Source organism: Mixophyes fleayi, chromosome 2 (assembly GCF_038048845.1).
Source record: "Mixophyes fleayi isolate aMixFle1 chromosome 2, aMixFle1.hap1, whole genome shotgun sequence".
Taxonomy (NCBI): Eukaryota; Metazoa; Chordata; class Amphibia; order Anura; family Limnodynastidae; genus Mixophyes; species Mixophyes fleayi.
Window position 1 is genome coordinate 295,583,278 of NC_134403.1, and position 21,203 is coordinate 295,604,480.

Below are 21,203 nucleotides of genomic sequence, written 5' to 3' on the forward strand. Positions count from 1 at the left end.
CTTCCTCTCCTCTAACTTTAGGGGGTGACCACGTGTCCTGTGGTGTACAGTCCTTGGGGTAAAACGTTCCCATGAAAGTTCTCTGTATTGACCTTTAATGTATTTGTACATAGTAATCATATCCCTTCTTAAACGCATCTTTTATAAAGTAAACATGCCTAAACTAGCTAACCTTTTCTCATAGCTTAATGACTCCATATCCTTTATCAATTTTGTCACCCTTCTCTGAACCCTTTTTAGTTCCAAAATGTCTTTTTTGTAGAGTGGTGCTCAGAACTGTACTCCATATTCACAATGAGGTCTTTACCAATGATTTATATAGTGGAAAAATGTCAGTCTTCCCTTGCATATATGCCCCTTTTTATGCATTCCAATGCTTTATTGGCTCTTGCAGCTGCTGCTTGACATTGAGCACTATTGCTAAGTCTCTTTGTCTACAAGCACTCCCAAATCCCTTTCCATTATAGATTGCCCTAAATTTATCCCATTTAATTTATTAAAATACAAATGCATTTTGTTTGGCTAATTAAACACTGGGTAACAAATTGTAACTCCGTCATATAGAGCTTCACGTGTTTTGTGTATGCCCAAAATAAACTATTTTGGAAAATGGGCACAGTTAAGATGAAATTGATTACTGGGGATAACATTTTAAAGATATGAATGCTTTTCAGTTGGACACTAGTCCCGTTTTTAAGCGCAAAAGACACAATTTTGTAATGTACATGTGCACCAAAAATGCACATGCTTGCTTATCCTAACTCACACATCCTTACAGCCGGAGAGGATGAGCAGTGGAGAGAAGGGCCTTGTTAGCATAGGCAAAGTTTAGTAAGGGAGTGCTCATGTAATTGCGAGGTTACTAGAGGTTGAAGAAGACACATAAGCCTGCCAGGAGGCGTATCTGTTGCGCATGTACAACCACTGCAGCAAAGATTACAGACCTTTTGCAGTGATAACAAAAAAGTTAAATACCTTTTTTTAAGCATGTAGCTGATTCCTCTGTCCAGACATCCAGAGCCAGGAGTACTGAGCACACACAAAAAGTGATACTTCTTATATGGGACACTCCCACTTTAGGATTCTGCTTATTGTAATGGATATTTTCATAAATTGATCAGTCCAACATCAGTGGAAAGGTTTAAATATATTGGATATTCCATTGGATTCCATGATAATGAATCCAAAACATAGACACAATTTCCTAACAAATTAACTTTTATCTGTCACAAATAAAATACCTTTTAAAGCAACATTTTTAAAATATGTAGATTGATTATGAGCACTGTTTTAGTAAATTCAAAATTTCTAGTCCCTTTACCTTCATATTACTCTTAAATGCATTTACAAGTATATTGAGAGATTTATATTTCTGTAGGTACTCAGTGTCAGTCTCAGGGTCAATGTTAGGTTATACACTCTGAGATACCAGCCACATCATAGGGTACACCAATGATTTGTTCCTTTTAATGTATAGGGATCTTAAAATCTCTAATTTCCCTTTGATATTAATAACCTTTATATGTGTTATCTTAACAATTATAGTTTCCTCTATTTAGTATCTATTTATAATAGATGTAAAGTTTGTGAATTTATTACACATATACTTGTGAATATACTACATGTAAATAAACATCTTAATGAATTTTAGAGATATGTATTAGCAAGTAACACTGGTGGGTTCTGTCTATTATGACTATCTAGTGCAGAGTGTTGACAACACAAAAAGGCCAGGTAGACTATCAACATTAACCAATTGGTCAGAGCTGGAGAATGCTGCTTTGATTGGTTATCTGTTGCTAAACCTTACGTGTGGTTTAGCTTCAAGGAACCTCATTGATATAGTGATGTTCATTTATAAAATGTGTTATTATCATTATTCTCATAGATTTGTAAGGCTCAACAGTGCTCCGCAGCACTGTACAATAGGGAAAAAAGGACATACATAAAACAGGGACATACAAGGTAGACAACATAAATGCAGACATGAAAACAAAGGGTATGAAGGAAGAGCTTACATTGTAAGTGGAAGAGGGCACAGCTGAAATAAGAGGAGCGAATGTGGCTTAGAGTGGAGATTGGGATAGTTGTGAGGGTGCATTATTGTGACTATTATCAGGAACAATGTAAGCTCTTTAAAAAAAAAAAAAAGAGATGGTTTTTCAGAGAGCATCTAAAGATTTGAAGGCTGTTGGAAAGCCTGATTGGGAGTGGTGGGGAATTCCATAAATGTGCAGAAGCACAGGAGAAGTCGAGGTGGTTACCAGAGACAAGACAAGGCGCAGGTCAGAGTTATATCTAAGAGGGCGGTAGAGTATTTTGATATGAGACTTGAGATGTATGAGTGGTTGGTATTGTTGAGGGCTTTGTAGATAAGAGTGAGCAATTTTAATTGGATTCTGGATGACACAGGGAGCCGGTGTATGGATTTGCAAAGTGATAAAGCAGATGTAGAGCGTTGAGTGGAAAATCAGTTTTGCATCAGAATTTAGAATAGGTTGAAGTAGGGGTACATGGGTGTCAGGAATGGCAGATATTAGGAGGTTGCAGTAGTCCAGACAGGAGATGATGAGAGAATGGATAAAAGATTTGGTAGCATGTTGTATAAGAAAAGGGCGTGTTCTTGCAGTGTTTTTAAGGTGGTGTTCATAGGACTGGGTGATAGTCTGGATGTGAGGAATAAAGCAGAGGGTGGAGTCATGTGTGACACCGAGGGAGACTGAGGAAATTGTGGTGTTATTGACAGTGAGGGAGATTGGGCGGAATTGGCGATTCTTGGAGGAGATAAGATAAGATCTTTATTGGACATATTGAGCTTTAGGCAGCATTCCACATCCATGTGGAAATAACAGAAAGACAGTATGTATTGTCTTCAGCCTCTGGTTGAGGCTGTGTCACATAACTAGGAGCACTGCGTGTTAAGGAATTTAGATTGTAAGCTCCAATGGTGCAGGGACTGATGTGAATGAGTTCTCTGTACAGCGCTGCGTAATTAGTGGCACTATATAAATAACTGATGATGATATTGATGATGGTGCTTGGATCACTACGCCATTATTTATTTAAACATTTTTGAACCCATTAAAAAAGCAATCATCATCAGGTTGACGGTGATGAATGGGTCTCGAGTATGCTGCCCCATTGTGATACTCTTAAAGCCCTTGTGTGCTTCAAACGTATCTTCATGTGTGCAAACTCAACATGTAAATGCGCCATTTTTGCAGCACACATTTTACATCTGTCTCCAACTCTAAATGACTTCCATAGTCTTAAAATGTCCCATAATTTGGAATCTATTTTATGTACTTCAAGCAAATAAAAATTAAACATAATTTTAATTAAAAAATATCATTTTTCGGATGGATTGAGGTTTGTCATAAGTAACATTTTCCTAAATACTTAGTTTGTAAGATCACAAATTCTTTTCTTTTTTTATAACATTTGTTCTATAGCTATCGTTGTAAACTCTTATTTATGAGATCTCTTTTTCAGAGGCCACTGGAATGTGTGACCTGTTGTATTATAGCTTAGTTTATTGATATAAATAACAACCACACAAAAGTGTAATATTGACTTATATAATTTTCCTATATAACTTTAGAATTGATTTTCTTTTTCTTTTTTTTTTAATGGATTGTTTTTATATAAAGTTTATCTTTTTACAATCTTTTTTGCATATGTTCATCCTTAAAGAAGAAAAAATGTTTTGTTTTGCAGTATAGAATAGTGGATACCTTACATAGTTTAGTGACTTAGATTTTCCATGTAAGACCTTACATTTTTCAACAGTGGACAGTGTAAAACAAATATTATGACCATCTGTTTCTTAATGTAATAATGTATTATGTTTCAATGACACCATGATGGCTATTACATTTCAATTATAGTCTGTTTAAATTTTTCTTTTCATGTGCAAATATGTTTTTCATCAATAGCAAGTACACAAAGACCATTGTAATGCATTGCCGTTTCCTTTGTGGTTTATCAGAGTAAAGTACAAGCTGTAGACTAGAGTTTTTGTGTGTCGTAGTCTTTTTGGCTAAGACAAAAGATGACATGAGGTTATATGTCCTTTGTTGTTTCAAACCTTGCATTTTCCAAATCACATATGAAAGGATCTAGTATCCTTACAATTACAAACTATCATTTTGCATAAGATCTTTTTGATGTTTTACTGTGTAACTCACAGTGTTTAAGTAGGAAAAAAAACTAAGTTCTCAAACCATTTCTTGTACTAAGAGGGAGAAAATCAGAAGAATGACCAAGTGAAAAGCTTTTCTACTGATGATGACTCAGACACTGTGAGCCAGCAAAGTTTTGGAGGCACCACGGATATTCTGAATATGGTACGTGTATTATATGGAGCTTTTATTATGATGAATTGTTTTTACATTATATTATTATAATGAAGCAGTTTCAGGATTGGAATAATGAGAATCTGTTGCTAAGTAAAAGTTAAAATGTAGAACTATTCCTTCTTATTGCTCACAGACAGGGTTTTATTTTTATCCACAAAGAAATGGTTTGGAACAAGGTCTCTTTTTTTTTTTTAATGCTTTTCTACCATTGTTTATGACGCTTGCCTCTTTTATGTCACATGCATGTGTATTACATCTATCCTACTTAGTCTGTAATTGGTTTTCAGATGTCCAACATGTCTCAGAGATTTAAACCAGTTTATAGTGAATTGTGTCCAGTTCTTTGAGCTATTTCTTCATGTCATTATTTTTTATAATGTTTTGTATTTAAACCTCTGTCTATAATCGAGCCAAGTACGTGCATATGTACTTTTTTATTGCAATGCGATCTAATACCCAACAGAATGCATTCCATTTTGCAACCTCCACCGTTTCCCTAAACTTCCTCAATATAATTCTGGTGACGTATAGCCACGATCCCTGTATACAATGGTCCTAACTATAATAATACACTGTCACTGTAGCTTAGTAAATTGCTTGTGACAGTGTAGTACTTTAAGTGTATCGGCCACTGCCATATAGTGAAGGCAGCTATTTTGTGGGCCTAACTAGAATTCAGGAAAATTTAGCATATTCGTATTTCCTTAAGCTTACTGGCAGTTGAGACCTACATGCATAGAAAAGTGTTTTATTTTTTAAAAAATATTTTCTTATACAGGTAATTTAGTCAACATAATCAGAGCAACTTCTTTATCTAGCCTTAAAGGTAAAATGTATTCCAGCAAGTGCACAAAACCTGGCATCTGTGTATCTGGGAGCACCTAAGTTCTGGTAATATTCTGAATTGAAAAGTGATGATCTGCAACTCCTGGTTTGCTGACGGTAAATAAAGAGGAATGGGAGTGCTCCCAGATGAAGCAGCATCTGCTTTTAGAACTTTTTAGGTCTATAATGCTTTATGTATAGTTCACTATTAAAGGAATCACCTTCAAGTCACTCGTGTATCTTTTTTTAGTGATGTACCCTATCATTATTGTGTCTGTTTAAATTAATTTAGTATTTTAAAATTGTTTGAGATCATGTTAAGAAGGAAAATGTATTACTGCGTAATATAATAATAATGTGTATGTGATGTGATTACATTTTTTAGACACATGCAGTAAGTTTGAATCGTGGCAACAGTACTTTCTCACCAGTTCATAAAAGAAAAGTAAGTGATTTATTCTCCATTCAGAATGATCTACTTAATTGTACAATTTTTGGAAAGCAATGATAGTTTTGGTTGTAGTATGCACCACCAGTGAGTAGCTGGAACATGACATATATCAGCAGTGGGAAACAGGCTGCCCGCCGAGTCTTATCTTGTAGCTCCCTAGCCGGCTGCTCCCAATCTTATTAGAACAACTTCTTTGCCATACCTGGAGGCGGAGGGAGTGCACTCCCTCTGTCCTCTCTACGGCCCCTTTGAAGGCTGGATGGCCCCATCCAGCTACATCATATTGCCCCTCACCTGGACTAGTTCTAGTATAGCTTTAACCACTGGAAGATTTTATTTGCAAGGAATTAAACATTTTTTATGTTTCTCTGTATTTCAAAGGACCCAAAGTTTTCTTTGTTTTTATTTTGTTTGTTTTTTAACCACCTGTTCCCCATCTTGATATATACACCATAATCCACTCTCCCTCCCATTTGCAGAGTTTCATTTTGCTTGCTAGAATTACAAGTTAGCAGCAGGGACAACTTGGCTAAAAAAATTTACGTGACACTTTCTTCTGGACTCCTGACAAGTAGATAAAGTCTCTGATAGCAGTTACACCTTTTACTCTCATCCTCAAGGTTAGTAATGCAGTTGTCCACCCATTTTCCTTGACCGACCATTGTGGGGGCCTCTTTCCAGCTTGATTAAGCTGATCTGCCTAGGAGACTGCCCTCCTGGAGACTAGACAAATCCCTCCTGCTTAATCTTGCAAATCATGGAAAACACTGTGACGCCCTCACAGAGTTTTTCGCTACAAATGAATCTCTGCTACAATGAGAGCCAGGATCCCTGTTTTACCATAAAGAAGGAAAGGATCTTCTTCTGTGGTAGTTACCATCCCATTTCTTTTATGAATGTGATTTTTGCTAAAGTCCTTGCTTGCTGATGAAGTGGGCTTTGTCCCCAGCCGCTAGCTAAGCCAGAGACAATACCCGGTGGATCATCGATCTGATCCTCTATGTGACCGAGTGCAGATTGCCATCTCTTTTCCTAGACCTTGGTGCAGGAAAGGCCTTTGGCCACTTTGGGTGGCCCTTTATTATGGGTGCTCCTATGGGTTCCAGGACAAACATGTTCCTTACTGGTGTGTTGGCTATAACCTCAGTCTTAGTGAATGGGTGCACTTCCCCTTTTCCTATTAATAACGGTATCATGGAGCCACAAGTGGCAATCAGGGTTAAAATTACTGTATTAACTGTAATAGAGCGCAGGCCGCATTAGTTTCTGCAGTAATGTGGCCAACTGAATTCCCCCCAGAGGATTTGGCTGACAATTATGTACGTTTCAAAGAGAATGCTCATAAACATCTTGGAGGACTGCGGCCTTACAGTTTCCTTTTTTGCATATCTGGGGGAGCTGCCCCAAGCTCCCCCAGATATGTCAATGAACAGCATTTCCTATTTGACCTTAAACACATATTCCTGCCTTTACCTATCCCAGATTTCCCCAAGCACACTCATAAACTCTTTGGACGTATCATGAATTCTGCAATTCTGATCCTCCTCTCTTAAGCAAACTTTCCACAATTTCTAAATCAGATTTTGGTCTCTGTTCTATGGGCATTCTGATTGCCAGTTTAATAGTTCATTGGGGATTTTTTTGCAAGCTCTGTATTCTTTAATTCTTCTACCTACCTGGTCTAACCCATCTAACCTTCCCTGTTCCTGGCTCTTTTTCCTCCTCCTCCACTTACATTATTGGGAACATTTATCTATAATTCTTTTGATGCACATTATTTGGGGAAAAATAGGGAAAGCAATCGGATAGTTGCCACTTGTGGTGTCACATGAAGATGCTGTGGGTTTTTTTTGGGGTGGGGGGGTTTCTGGTTTGTTTTTTTAATTTGACATGTTGCATTTTATCAGCTTCTTTTAAACATTTAAATAGGATTATGTATGTTTTTATGTTTGTTCTTTTGCATTGTTTTAGTTAAATACATGTATTCTAATATGCATTTTTAGTAGGAATTTAGCATTTATTAATGCTATTTAAGACTCTTTTCTGTATATGGAATGCCAGCTACATTCCTGTCATCTTTATTATTCACACAGTGTGATAATTCTAATTCTGCTTTTCACATTTGTTTTTCAACAGCATTTGTTTGGGCTGAATTAATTGTAATGGGGAAAAGACATTATTACCTCTTATGATCAATTTAGCCTAGGTTATTGGAAAATTAGAGTGAAAATCAGATTATTGTCGCAATGTGAGACATGCTGTGTAGAACAATGTGATTTTCTGACCTGGAGATTGCTTTGGTGTAAAGTGACCATATGCTTAGTGTATACTTAACTGGATAGGAAATGCTCTCCTATCACATCAAAGCAATTTGATTGTCAATAAACTAGATGCAGTGATTTGACAGCAGAATCACTTTGGTCAGATAGGAGAACAACATTCTTGATTTGCTTTAGAATGCCTCCATTCCTGGTAAGAAAATTGTGGTGTACTAAAGCACATAGATATCAAAGGAATTGAAGTGAATTGGAAAATAAACTAGTCCAATCTACCTCAGAGTCTGTGACTACTGCCTATCTCTGACTTACTGCTCGCTAGCTGCTTGTCTAGCTCAATCACAAGGTACACATACATTTCACATGTGTAACATGTAATTTTTAGTCATACTTTGGTTATCAGGCATCAACTGAAGGAAAATAATAATCTTAGTAAGAACATTATGATATTTGCAATTTACATATCTGCTACAAAACATTTTGTTACACTACTATAATTCTGTGAGTGGCCTGTAATATTTCATTACAAAATACAGCTATGACGTGACAAATTCTGTAGTGTCTCACCTCACTACACACACAGACACACATCTTCAAATAAAAAGTTTCCTTTTTTAGTTTGTATTTTATTGGCAGAAATAACGACATCTGTAATTGTTTGTCACATATTATATAAGTGGTTCTTTCTGATAAGATTAATCATCATCATCATCACCATTTATTTATATAGCGCCACTAATTCCATTCTAAATTCCCTAACACACACACACACTACTGTCAATTTGTTAGCAGCCAATTAACCTACCAGTATGTTTTTTTTTGGAATGTGGGAGCAAACCGGAGCACTCGAAGGAAACCCATGCAAACAAGGGGATAACATACAGACTAATCTACTCTTTTGTGCACATGGCTTAATTTGTTTGTCGCATAGCTTGTTGAACCTTGAATTATACAATACAAAATATTTATTAGTAATATTAATATCCGGCTATCGTTTCTTGCACTATGTGAGTATGCAGCATGGCAATCTAGATATATTCTTATACTTTTATTCTAATTATGCTTCTTACATTTCCAACTTTTTATGTTTCATTTTTACGTTTTCTTTTATTTGTGTTATGTGTCTTTACCATTTTAACATTTTCCTTATATTCTTTTGCTTTATTACTACATTTCATTTCATCTGTTCTTACACTTTCTATTTCTTTCTTCATTGTTGTGCCTCTCGGATGGAATAGAAGAACTTTAAAAATGTGGAACTGAAAGGTTATGGTAAGGTTGAGATGCAGCAAATGAGGAAGATCAGCAGGTCTCCACTTTCATCACTATCCTTGCAAAACAAGTCGTTAAGTTCCAACAGTGATGAATCTGGAGCCACCAGTGTAGATGCACAAGCAGAGACTATAAGAAAATACATGCAAGCTAAATTTCGTAAGGCATCGGAGACTGGCAAATCAAAGTTTGTTGCTAGTCAGGAGCAGTTAATTGTAAAGGAAAAAGATAGTTCAAGCAGAGAATTAAATTTAAATGTTTCTAAAACCCATAGCAAAAGACATGATAGGCAATTATTAAAGGATGCAGAAGACAGAACAAAGTGTAGGTCTGGTGCCAGCTCACTAGAAACTAGGCAATCAGACAGCACAACAACATTTCAAAGTAATAAACATAGCAAAAGCCCCAAGGTTCTCTGTGTCAAAAGCCAGGAAAGTACTAAAGGGCTAAAGAAAGTCTGTGTTACAGATGGGAACAAGGCTCACAATACATCCTCCACTTCTGACAGCTCCAGCTCAGGTAGTGTATCAGGACAGAGCATAAGAAAAGATGGTGGTTTGATAAAAAATATTATAAACCAAAAAAATGGGTTAAAAGATGACCATCTCAGTGTTAAAGAATCACAGGGGAGTGGATTGCATCCCAAAGGTGACAGAGTAGTGCGTTTTAAGAAACAGAAAGGTAGTTCTGATAGTACTGAGTGTTCAGAAGAACATGCAAAACCTAAATATATTAGTAGGAAAACAGAAAGTAAAATATTTATGGTTAAGCAAAAAGAATGTGTAAAATCCCTTAGTTTGCAAGGTAATGGCATGGGAGAGAAGGAACGAGACAGTGATGCATTAGAATGCAATCAGGAGGAAGATAAAGGTAATGGTCAGATTGAAGAACAGGAAGAGCGAGATACAGAGGCAGATACAGAACATGAGAGAGAAAAAGAGCAAAATAGGCAAGGGGACTCAAAAAAGGCTATAGAAAGAGAAGTGGAGGAAAAAGAAGAGGAGAAGGAAGAAGCTGAGGAGGAAGGAAGCGAAGGAGTCGAGGAGGAAGTAGTGGAAGAAAAAGAGGGAGAAGAGCAGGAAGAAGGGGAGGAGGAAGAAGAGGAGAGAGACGAAGAAGGGGAGGAGGGGGAGGAAGAAAGGGATGAGGAGGAGGAGGAAGAAGGGGAGGAGGAGGAAGAAGGGGAGGAGGAGGAAGAAGAAGAAGGGGAGGAGGAGGAAGAAGGGAAAGAGGAAGAAGTAGGGGAGGAAGAAGAAGAAGGGGAGGAGGAGGAAGAAGAAGAAGGGGAGGAGGAGGAAGAAGAAGAAGGGGAGGAGGAGGAGGAAGAAGAAGGGGAGGAGGAGGAGGAAGAAGAAGGGGAGGAGGAGGAGGAAGAAGAAGGGGAGGAGGAGGAGGAAGAAGAAGGGGAGGAGGAGGAGGAGGAAGAAGAAGGGGAGGAGGAGGAAGAAGGAGAGGAGGAGGAGGAAGAAGAAGAAGGGGAGGAGGAAGAAGAAGAAGGGGAGGAGGAAGAAGAAGAAGGGGAAGAAGAAGAAGGGGAGGAGGAAGAAGGAGAGGATGAGGGGGAGGAGGAAGGGGATGAGGAGGAAGAAGGGGAGGAGGAGGAGGAAGAAGGGGAGGAGATGGAGGAAGAAGGGGATGAGGAGGAGGAAGAAGGGGATAAGGAGGAGGAGGAAGAAGGGGATAAGGAGGAGGAGGAAGAAGGGGATAAGGAGGAGGAGGAAGAAGGGGATGAGGAGGAGGAAGAAGGGGATGAGGAGGAGGAAGAAGGGGATGAGGAGGAGGAAGAACGGGAGGAGGAGGAAGAAGAACGGGAGGAGGAGGAGGAAGAACGGGAGGAGGAGGAGGAAGAAGAAGAAGAAGAGGAGGAGGAGGAAGATAAGGGTGAAGGAGAGGAGGACGATGATGAAGAGGAGGAGGAGGAAGAAAGGAAGGAAAAAGAAAAGGACAAAGGCGCAGATAAAAAAAAAAGAGGGCAGAAAAAGGAAGACCAAAAGAACAATGAAAAGACATTTAAATCAAAGAAAACTACAAAGGAAACAGACAAGCTGAAAAAGAATGTTCAAAATATTAAGAAACGTGAGCTTAAAGTAATAAAAACTATAAAATCTGAAAACACAACAAAATTAAAAAATCTGGAAACTTCAGCTCAATTTTGGGATAATATCTTACCACAGTATTTGACACTAAAGTAATAGTGAAGTTGTCATATTTTTATATTTTAAATGTCTGTGGCACGTTCAGTAGTACAAAATGTTGGCTCCAGATTGGTGGCAAAAGTACTTCATGTACCAGCACTAGTAGAGCTAAATATGTTAAAACATACTGGAATCTACTAATGGTCTATTTGGAGTAATGGTAATGAAAATGTAAAACAGGGTGAATCTATGGAAGACTGATTTGTGGAAATCACTGTGGAAATCACTAAAAATATCTGCTGATTTCAGACACTTTCTTCAAAACCCATGAGATGTAAAAAAAAACAACCTTTTGTGCATATACCAAGCTTTTCCCATTGATTTCAATGGCACACTAATCAACAACCAATGAATCCATTAATTTTTAACAAATACTATTGAAATGAATGGTCTCACTGAGATGAATGGGAAAATTCATTATTATGGTTATATTTTTATGTTAACTCACAGTAGGAACATGTGTTTAGCAGTAATTTAGGTTTTGTTTTGTTTTTCCATGTTTACATGTTGACACGGAGATGGTGCTGTATATGAATTCTATTTGCATGCCTTTATTTCTTTCTGTGTCTGCCGTGTCCTTCATACTTTCTGCCTTGCTGTTGTTTATTGTTTTATGTATGTTTTTGGTTAGTTTTTCTTCTCTTTTTTTTTTTTAATGTGTAATTCTAATTTTTGTTTCAATTCAGTGCAACTGTAAATAAACCTGTACAAGTTTGCGTATGAACATTTCAAAGCAATTATATGTCAACAACTAATACTTTCAATGTGGAATTTATTTTTCATTCTCTTCTTGAGAGGAAAATAATCAGAAAAAAAAAAATCAGAGTGTACGGTAAAGGTTGCCGATATTGCACTAACCAATTCTTTAAAGTCATTTGAAGGTGCGAAAACCCTTTTAAGAGGAATGTGTAGTTTAGAATATTAAGTTGTAAGGCAGAGTTTACCTACCTGGGGGTAAATGTATGAATCTCCGGATTCTTCAGCTCCGGCGTGTTCAGCCTCTTCAGCGCTTAAATTTAAAGCGGCACTGCATTGTAAAGGGAAGTTTCCCTTTACAATGCAGCGCCGCTTTAAATTTAAGCGCTGAAGAGGCTGAACATGCCGGAGATGAAGAATCCAGAGATTCATACATTTACCCCCTGGTGTGTGTCATTTTCCGGATTTCCTGAAGCTCTTGATATTCTGAGCTGTCCAGCACTGCTTTGCTCTATTCCACTGGGCTGTTTGAATCAGGCAACAGTGTTGTTGATGTTCTTTGCCCTGTGAAATTCCTATTAACATACTTGGGGAAGTTCACAAGGGAGGGGCATTGACAACACTTCTGGCTTTTAGGAACAGGCCAGTGTAGACATCTAGATCTAAGCAATACCTGTCAGCTTGGGTCATAGAGTCTTCAACAGTCAAGGAAAACAACACATCCTCGTTGGTAAAAGACTATATACGTGTGCAGTTCATCATATTAAGTTCAAGATGTATACAGTTACCTTGGAATTTATTGACACATTTTCAGCTGGACTGACCTATTTCGATCTGCATACGTTAATGCATGGAAAAGTCTTGAAAGCAATTAATTTGATTGCTGGTCATGGACCACAATGCTGTTGGCCTTAGATAATAACCTGGGTGTGGCAGTGCTTCAAACTTCAGTGGAATTTCCATGCATAAACTTTGGGGGCAAATCTTGGGATAAATATAAAAAGGATAGATATAAAAACCTCTTTTGTAGGTATTGCTTATATCAACCCCAGAGACAGGTTCCTCTAAACTCTTTGTCCATTTCATCTGGAAACAATGTTACATCATCGGGTACAGGTGTCATGAAAACAAATTGCATTCTGCAATTTGTCCACGGGTCTGCATTAAACAGGCAGTCTTGTAAAAATGATTGGTCATAACAGAACTGAAAAATGATTCATGTTTTTTTGTCTCCGATTTATCGTTGATTTAAAAGGAAATTTGACTTAAACATTAATTATTCATGTTTTCATGATCACTTAACTATTGAGTACATTGTACTACTCCATAAGAGTGTTATTTGGAAGAGCAAACTTTACAGCATCAAATGTACAAATATATGTCTGTTTTACAAAATAACTTATACCCATAAGCTTTCCCCAGTATCATGTGCTCTTGTTCTTATATAGACGGCGGTCGCCCATCAAATACTGAAGCACACAGTACCTAAATAAATGTGAAACAGCTCAGCCATGAGCGTGTTATTGTTAAATAAACATTACTAAAGAGTGTATCTAACAAACTAATGCCACTGGGAGAGGGGCTTATTTCTGAAAAATGACTATCCAATAAAAGGTGGACTTATCTTTTTAATCAGTCTATTCTGTGTCCACCTTTATTCAGTAGCATTCAACTGTTATCTGGTACATAGTGATTCAATTACTGCTAGACATTTCCCACATGTTCTCCATAGTGCTATTTGTTGTTTCATTTTTTTTAAATTTATTTTCAATTAAAACACAAGATATTTGGGATATGTCGCGCTTCCTTCAAATGTTGGAAGCAGCCAAAGAGGTGAACCTGGGGGTGTGTGAGGGAATCCCTGACCTCCCAAAGAGGGGAACATATATAAACAGGTTCTGGGCGCTGAGAGAGAGAGAATAAAAGTATGTATGTTTATTTAATACAAACTGGTATGTAACACATTCCGGCCGGAACGGATAATATAACGTGGAAGTACAATAATACACAGTGGTGAAAATTCAGTACACACACAATATAACATTTGCTGTATAAATGCCAGCTAATAAATACTCAAATCACAGTAGGACAAGTCCAAAGCTTTGGACTTTATCTCATTAGGCCTATATATTTTGTAAACACCGGGTACATTTTGCCTTATCACTGTGGTAACAAATGTTTCTTTTTCACAAAGCAGCTTTGTCATCACAGCGGGTTATAAGCATCTCTCATTAACAAAACCAAATGGTTTGAGATGCCTTAGAATTAAGACAGAGCAGGATCCCTCCAAAGCTGAGATGTTTCTTGTGGTTTCATAAATTAAAAGGCATCCACAGAAACATGACATTTGAATCTTGTTTTGCTTCTCCAGAAGCTGCACAGTGAGATGGTACAACCATATTTTTATCTTAACAAGTAAGTTTGGGTAGAAATTAAGTTTACCTTCACATTGTTTTGGAAATAGGAGATACTGTCGCACTAAATCATATATTTAGAAGCTTACTACCCATGTAATCCTATGTATCAAAATTATATCGATATGGGGTCTACCTAAACTTATTTAACATTGAAAGGTTGAGGGAAAGAAAGAAAGTTATTGGTAGGTTCTAATTGATATTAAATAAAATGTAACTTTTATTAAGTATTGATTAAAATAAGCGAAATACAATAAAATATACTAAAAACAAATGCTGTCTGCATGTATATCCTTCTTAATATGTGGACTTATGTATAGGTAGATTGCTAATGTTGCCACTAGCTATAATTGTGTATTGCTGGGTATTACTATATGTTGAAAAACACAGGGAAACCTCCCCACATTAGGCAATTTCACAATAGATTAGCTAGAGATTAGTCAAAGTATCACTGTGTTGAGACGCTATCTAATTAGCCCATATATTAGAGCTGTAGTGTCTCCTAGCAAGCCAGAGAATGTATTTCTATTGATCTTCATAGTGAAACCTCCCCCCGTTAAGCAAATCCCATAATAGGATTAGCTATGGATTAACCAGAGTATCACTATGGTAGAGCACTATCTCATAAACCCATATATTAGAGCTGTAGTATCTCCTAACAAAAATGGGGAGTGTATTGCTATCTACCTAGATAATATCTCCGAACTAAATCTGGTTATATCGGAGTATTATACAGACTGCCAATCTAAGGTACTTCACATTGTTTTGTCAGAATTAAAGAAACGTTTTATTTTACAAAAATGAAAACAAAACTGTGAATTCTAATTACTCATTGTAGTAAACATTTTATGTGACAACAAAGGTCATTTGCTAAAGTGCAAAAGTTCTGAGCCTTTGTGCTAGATGGGCATATATGCAATTATATTTACAAGTGCACACATTGGCTGTTTGGAACTGCCGTATGGGAAATCAATCTGCACTTTCCTTTGCATTATTGTAGATCTGACTAGAAATGTTCATCGCCGATAGCGTACCTCCCAACATTTCTATACCCGCCTCGGGACAGAGCACGGCCATGTCACGTTGGGGACAAGGCCACACCACCAGAGGGCTGCCTAGCATCAGTAGCACATGCTCTGCACCCGTTCACCGCTGCTCTGCTACGCTGAATGGAAGATACCGTCTAACATTCCCATTCGCGGGGCAAACACGTCTGTGGGTGGGACAGAGCCCTAAAATCGAAAGTGTCCAAACAAAATCGGGAAAGTTGGGAGGTTTAGGATAGTCCTGCTTACTAATAGCTACTACCACTTTCGGGCGATCATCTTCATTCTTTTAAAGTGTTCCATTTTCTCCTTAAATATTGCTTGGCTTGGTCTCCTTTATATCTTCCATTAATTCTAAGAGTGAGGGGGAATCAGAACTGTTTTATGTGTGTTACTTTTGTGTGTTTAAATGTGTTAATTACATTGCGCATAGAAATGTCCTTTGCCATAACAGTAGACCTGGAAAGTGTATGGCGACTTCTAATTGAATACTGGGGCCTCCTAAATACCTGTAAAATTCTAGTCCATTTGTAGGGAGGAAAATGCTGTGCAGTCACTCGTAAAATATAGTCCCAATAAATGTGTTCTGTACCCATTGATCTTCTTTCAGTAAGCACAAAATGAAAACTGTGCTTGCATAACTAGGCTAATTCAGTTGACTCCACACAGCAACTTAGGTAACCTGATTAAACCAAAAACCATCTGTGCAGCTTTAGTGTTTTATTACATATTAGTTGAAAATGAAACTTTTCTGGCCTATTACACGACCAAAGGGAAAATCATTCATTGTCTCTATATTTTCTCTAATTTTAACGGGTTCCTACCAATTATCAGCTATTGGCAGCTATTTCATTTTTTTTTACTTGGTACTTTATTGCTCTATTATTTTCTACATTTTGTATGTATATAACTGATGGAGGCAGCACAGTGAATACAATGGTTGCCTCACAGCACTGGTGCCATGGGTTTGATTCCAACCAGGGCAACATCTGTCTGGAGTTGATATTTTGACGCTTCCACAGTCTAGAAATACTGGTAGGTTACTTGTTTTCAAAATGGATCATAATGTGTGTGTAGAGAGACTTTAGGCTGAAAGCTCCACTGAGCAGGGACTGCTGTGAATGATTAAACATCCTCTCTAAAGTGCTGCATAATGTGTTAGTGCTATGAATCGTACCTCAAAGGGCATTGGGATTACTGTCCCCAGTACTTGGCTGGGGTTACTATATTTACATATTAAAAATATTTATTTATGTATTTTACTCAGGGATGTGTTTGTAAAAAAAAGAATAGAAAGTAAATAAGAGACCCGTGCCCACCTCATAGTCTCCCTTCCACCAGTTACACCTCTATTCCCCACATAACAGCCTTGTGCTCACCGTAGTCCTATAGCTATCATTACAGAACAGTGTCCAGCTTTGTACTCCCATTCAGTTTCCCAGATTCATGTCCAATATATGCAGTTACCATATCAGCCTCCTTACCACCACATATTAACATCCTCATATCCACCACAGCTCCAAGCCCATACTCTGCAACTATGAGCCATCCTCCTTTACCCCTTTTTACTTTTAACAACTAAGACTGTGTTTGGATTGCAAGAAATATGTTAACAAACTGACACCTACATGTCCAAACATCAGGAGCAAGTTAGTCACCTTTATGTGGTTTGGCAGTGAGCACATGGGGATTGTACCATTAGTCCATCCAGTGATTTGAAAATATTCTTTTTCCTTCTTTGTAAAACAGGAGACTAATAAAGATGAAGAGTCGGAGGAGGAGGAAGATGAAGATGAAGAAGAGGAGGAGGAGGAGGAAGAAGTGAAAGAGGTAGAAGAGGAGAAAGAGGATAAAGATGATCCAACAGTGGAAAAGAATGAACCAAAAACACATGAGGAGAAACCTGGTACACCTGTGAGCCCAAAACAAGAGGTAATATCACATATGTGCAGGGTCTCTCTCTTGCTCTATGGTTACCTGTCAGTTCAAGATAGTTACATCTTTTTTAAGTAGTTCCGTCCCCAACAAAGCAGCCCATGAAGAAATGTAGTGGAGATATTACAGATGATGACGATGATAATGCTTCCAGTGCTCGGTGTGACTGATTGTTATATAACTACCCGATTTCAAGGGTCAGGTGTTATGTTAAGCTACAGTTATTTTATTTATTTTTTTGACATTTTTGTTAATGGGGTTTCCTTTATAAGGTACAGAAAGTAAATAATAAAATGTGGAGGAAGGAGTGTGGGATGGAGTATAAGAAGGCCGCCTTCAAACGTTCCAGGAGGGCATTCGATATGTTTATGGGGAGGGCATCTCTTTTAGCTTATAGTTTGTAGTTTGAAGCCCTGCCATAAGCCATGAAACACTGGAAATAAGACCTATGGGCTGGTGATGAATAACATCAGCAAAAAGACAAAATATGTGGGAGGTTTTAGCCAATGTAATGCCCAGCAGTTGGGGTGCTGTCTAATCTGTTCAGCCAGGGATTCTATAGCTAAAAGAAAAATGAGGGTTGAAAGGGGACACCGTTGTCTGGTGCCATTGGAAAGCATGAACTTATCCGACATGAAGCCATTGCTGTAAACACATGCTGATGGCCCATTGTATAGTGCCAAAAGGAGTTGAGGATTTCATGACTGAATCCAAACCAGGCAAGGATCTCATGCATGTATCCCCAGTGAAGCCTATTAAAAGCCTTTTCCGTGCCTAATGATATGATCATCAATTTGCTGTGCGTGTTGTTGGCTTGTTCAATAATGTTTATCATTTTACGGGTATTGTCAGACGCCTGTCATCCTAAAACAAAGCCATTCTTATCAGGGAGAATCAGGGGCGAAATAAGATGACGAAGTATACTTGCAATTTAGCTTAAATTTTTATGTCCGAATTGAGGAGGGCAATTGGCCTGTAATTCTGGCACACAGTATGGTCCTTACCCGGTTTGGGAATCGTTACAATGCGGGACTCTAGCATCTCCAATGGAAAAAGCTCCTATGGTGTGTACTCGCGTTAAACAATTGTTCTAAGAGTGGGGTGAGTACAGCCTGAAACATAGATACAAGTTGTTAATTACATTTATTATTTAATGGACCTCCTATGCCACCCTGTCTGTTGTGTTGCTGGGGACCAGTTAGGCTTGCCTTGCCACCATCCTCTTTTCTTTCTCCCAAATGCACCCTCTAACTGCAGTAGGAGGGGCTTTTGCTACTACCACCACTCAACCACCATCTTACTCTCCCTAGGTTATCCTATTACCACCTTCTACACAGCTAACACAAGACAACAACCCTCTGACCAAATTTTCTGTGTGACTGTTCATACAGCCCACTCAATACTTTTTACCTTTGCATTCTAGTTGGACCAATATGCAATATGATGTAGCACTTACCCTTGTGTATCAAACTCCCATTGTCCCATAGATTGTAAGCTTGTGAGCAGGGCCCTCTAACCTCTCTGTCTGTATGTATTACCCAGTATTGTTTTATTACTGTTTGTTCCCAATTGTAAAAAGCTACAGAATTTGCTGGCACTATATAAATAAATGTTGATGATAACTTTTATTAAGGAATTTGGGAGGGGGGAAAGATGTAATATTGAATAGTTGTCAGAGTCCTAGAAACATTCCATCTGCAATGGGAAATAGGAGTATATTAATGGTGTTATTATACACACTGTTACAACTCTCTGTTCCCAGATAACTTTGTTAATTATTTGCAGCTTTTACACACTTTTCATCATCATCCTTACCATCAACATTTATTTATATAGCGGCAGCAAATTCCCGTACGATTTATATTTGGAGACAAACCGTAATAAACAATACTAGGTAAAACCGACAAAGAGGTAAGAGGGTCCTCTGCATGTCATCAGGTGTTATGATATTATTGCACCAGGCATGTGCTGCCTTTGCATACACTCCGACCTGCATAATCAGAATGCGCATGTTCTGACCACAGTGCATGGATCCCACCTAAACACACTCTGTAACATGTAGCTATTTAAATAACTGTTAATAAATATAGGGGCAGATTCAATTCAGGGACAAGTGGCGCGATATGTCTCTGAAACAGTACCCTGAGATTCATCGAATGGAAATTTTTTACAGAAATCTCATTTTTCTGCGCACTTCAATGGGGTGCAAAGGAAAATGAGGGGAGATTTCTTACCATAATAGCCGGAAATATGAGCATCTGGACGTTGAATTAAATCCACCCCATAGAGTAGGGCTTTTCTGGTCACTGAAACAATGAGAGAAGTCTGGGAGTTCTTTTTAACACTTTTACTGTTAAAGCATCCTAAGTTGAAAAAAAAAAGAGGGGGGCTCTTTAAAAGGCGAGTGCCCCATTGATTTGTGATCAAGATCTGAGCTCCCCTTATATCTATTTTAATGTTATTTATGATAGTTATCAGATGATCAAAAACGATCATTCGATAATACCTAAAGTAAACCGAACAACATTTGTTTGAAAGAGGGGCTCCCATTTATTTTGAGATATGAACCTGTTTAGTGCTCCCCTTATCCTATCTAATTTAGTGTTCGTTTTTGATTAGGTGCCAATATATTACAGCAGGCAGGAGCTAAGCACCCTCATTTGAAAGAGAGTGGGGGGGATCTCCGCTTCTATAGGAGGGATCCGCCAAGTTCTTCTGATTAAGGAATAGGGAGAAGGAGGCTCTTAAAGAGCCCCACATATCCCTGGTATTTTCATTGCTTGTTGCCTAGGGGGTCTTCTCACTCCCACGTTGCAGCGTCACATGACCTTGTGACCATGTAGCAGGTCTCCCATCACAGCACTGCAAGAAAACCAGCGATCGCAGTGATTGGTGGGTTTCCTTGTAACCCCTCAACTGCAGGGTATGACTTGATCTTCACAGTTTTGTGCTGCCTAGTCACCATGTAAATGTGATTCAAAATATAATACTGTAAGGCATAGAAATAATAAAGTTATACATTTAGAGGTTCTGAATGGTTTGAATGAGTAAATGTGTATATGTGTTAAGACAAAATATTTAAAAGCATTTTTTTCTTAATCAGAGCTGCATGGTTTTGTAAACATTTTTTACTTAATTAACAAAGTGAAAAGACAGAATAATAGATCCAAGATCTTTCTTTATTAGGTTGCAGATATGAACCAACAACAGAGTGTTACGAGCACCCAAATGGATAATGGTATGTAATGGTTTTGTGACAGTAGATGGCTGTTTAGTCACCCTTGTGTTTGCTACTTAATAACATTGGATACAGAAATTGTGCTCAGTCTTAAAAAATACATTGCATATGGCTAATGTAGCACACATTATTCCAGGTCTTGATCCCAAGTCTTGCAGAGTCCGTGATTTATCTACTTCTCTGATTAAGTAAGAGAGGGAAAACCTAAAAGTGACAGGAGCATAGTTATAATGTGGAGAGGGGAATAGAGGCAAACAGCGATACCAATTTCACTCAGGATTTCACTCAGGAGCCAGAGAAACAGTTTGTACCTTAACAGTGATAGGGATAGATGGATGGCCACTGCCTTGATCTTGTTTTCTCTAGACTATGCTCAGTTTCTAATTTTATTAATACACCCTTCCCCCTCTCAGATCATCACCTTATCAGCTACACTCTCACCCCCACTGCTCTAACCTCTCTACTGTCTAACTCAACCAAGCCTCCTCATACTCGTA

At 38.1% G+C, this 21,203-nt stretch overlaps 2 protein-coding genes across 3 annotated transcripts in view; both read left to right on the plus strand.

The window, feature by feature from the left end:
* The window catches only part of RPGR (retinitis pigmentosa GTPase regulator), a 72,342-nt gene that overhangs the window by 44,342 nt on the left and 6,797 nt on the right, over positions 1–21,203 (plus strand). For both annotated transcript variants that reach the window (XM_075196433.1, XM_075196434.1), the window contains exons 12-15: positions 4,240–4,346; positions 5,569–5,628; positions 17,283–17,465; positions 20,655–20,706. In XM_075196433.1, the coding sequence (XP_075052534.1) occupies positions 4,240–4,346; positions 5,569–5,628; positions 17,283–17,465; positions 20,655–20,706 (402 nt within the window). The remainder of the gene's footprint in view (positions 1–4,239; positions 4,347–5,568; positions 5,629–17,282; positions 17,466–20,654; positions 20,707–21,203) is intronic.
* On the plus strand, positions 9,125–12,344 carry LOC142139115 (uncharacterized). The gene has a single exon (XM_075196432.1). The coding sequence runs from the start codon at positions 9,194–9,196 to the stop codon at positions 11,372–11,374; it is 2,181 nt and encodes a 726-aa protein (XP_075052533.1). The 5' UTR covers positions 9,125–9,193; the 3' UTR covers positions 11,375–12,344.

Excerpts from the sequence above, each read along its gene's own strand:
- LOC142139115 (XM_075196432.1), top strand. The coding sequence starts at position 9,194 with ATGCAGCAAATGAGGAAGATCAGCAGGTCTCCACTTTCATCACTATCC.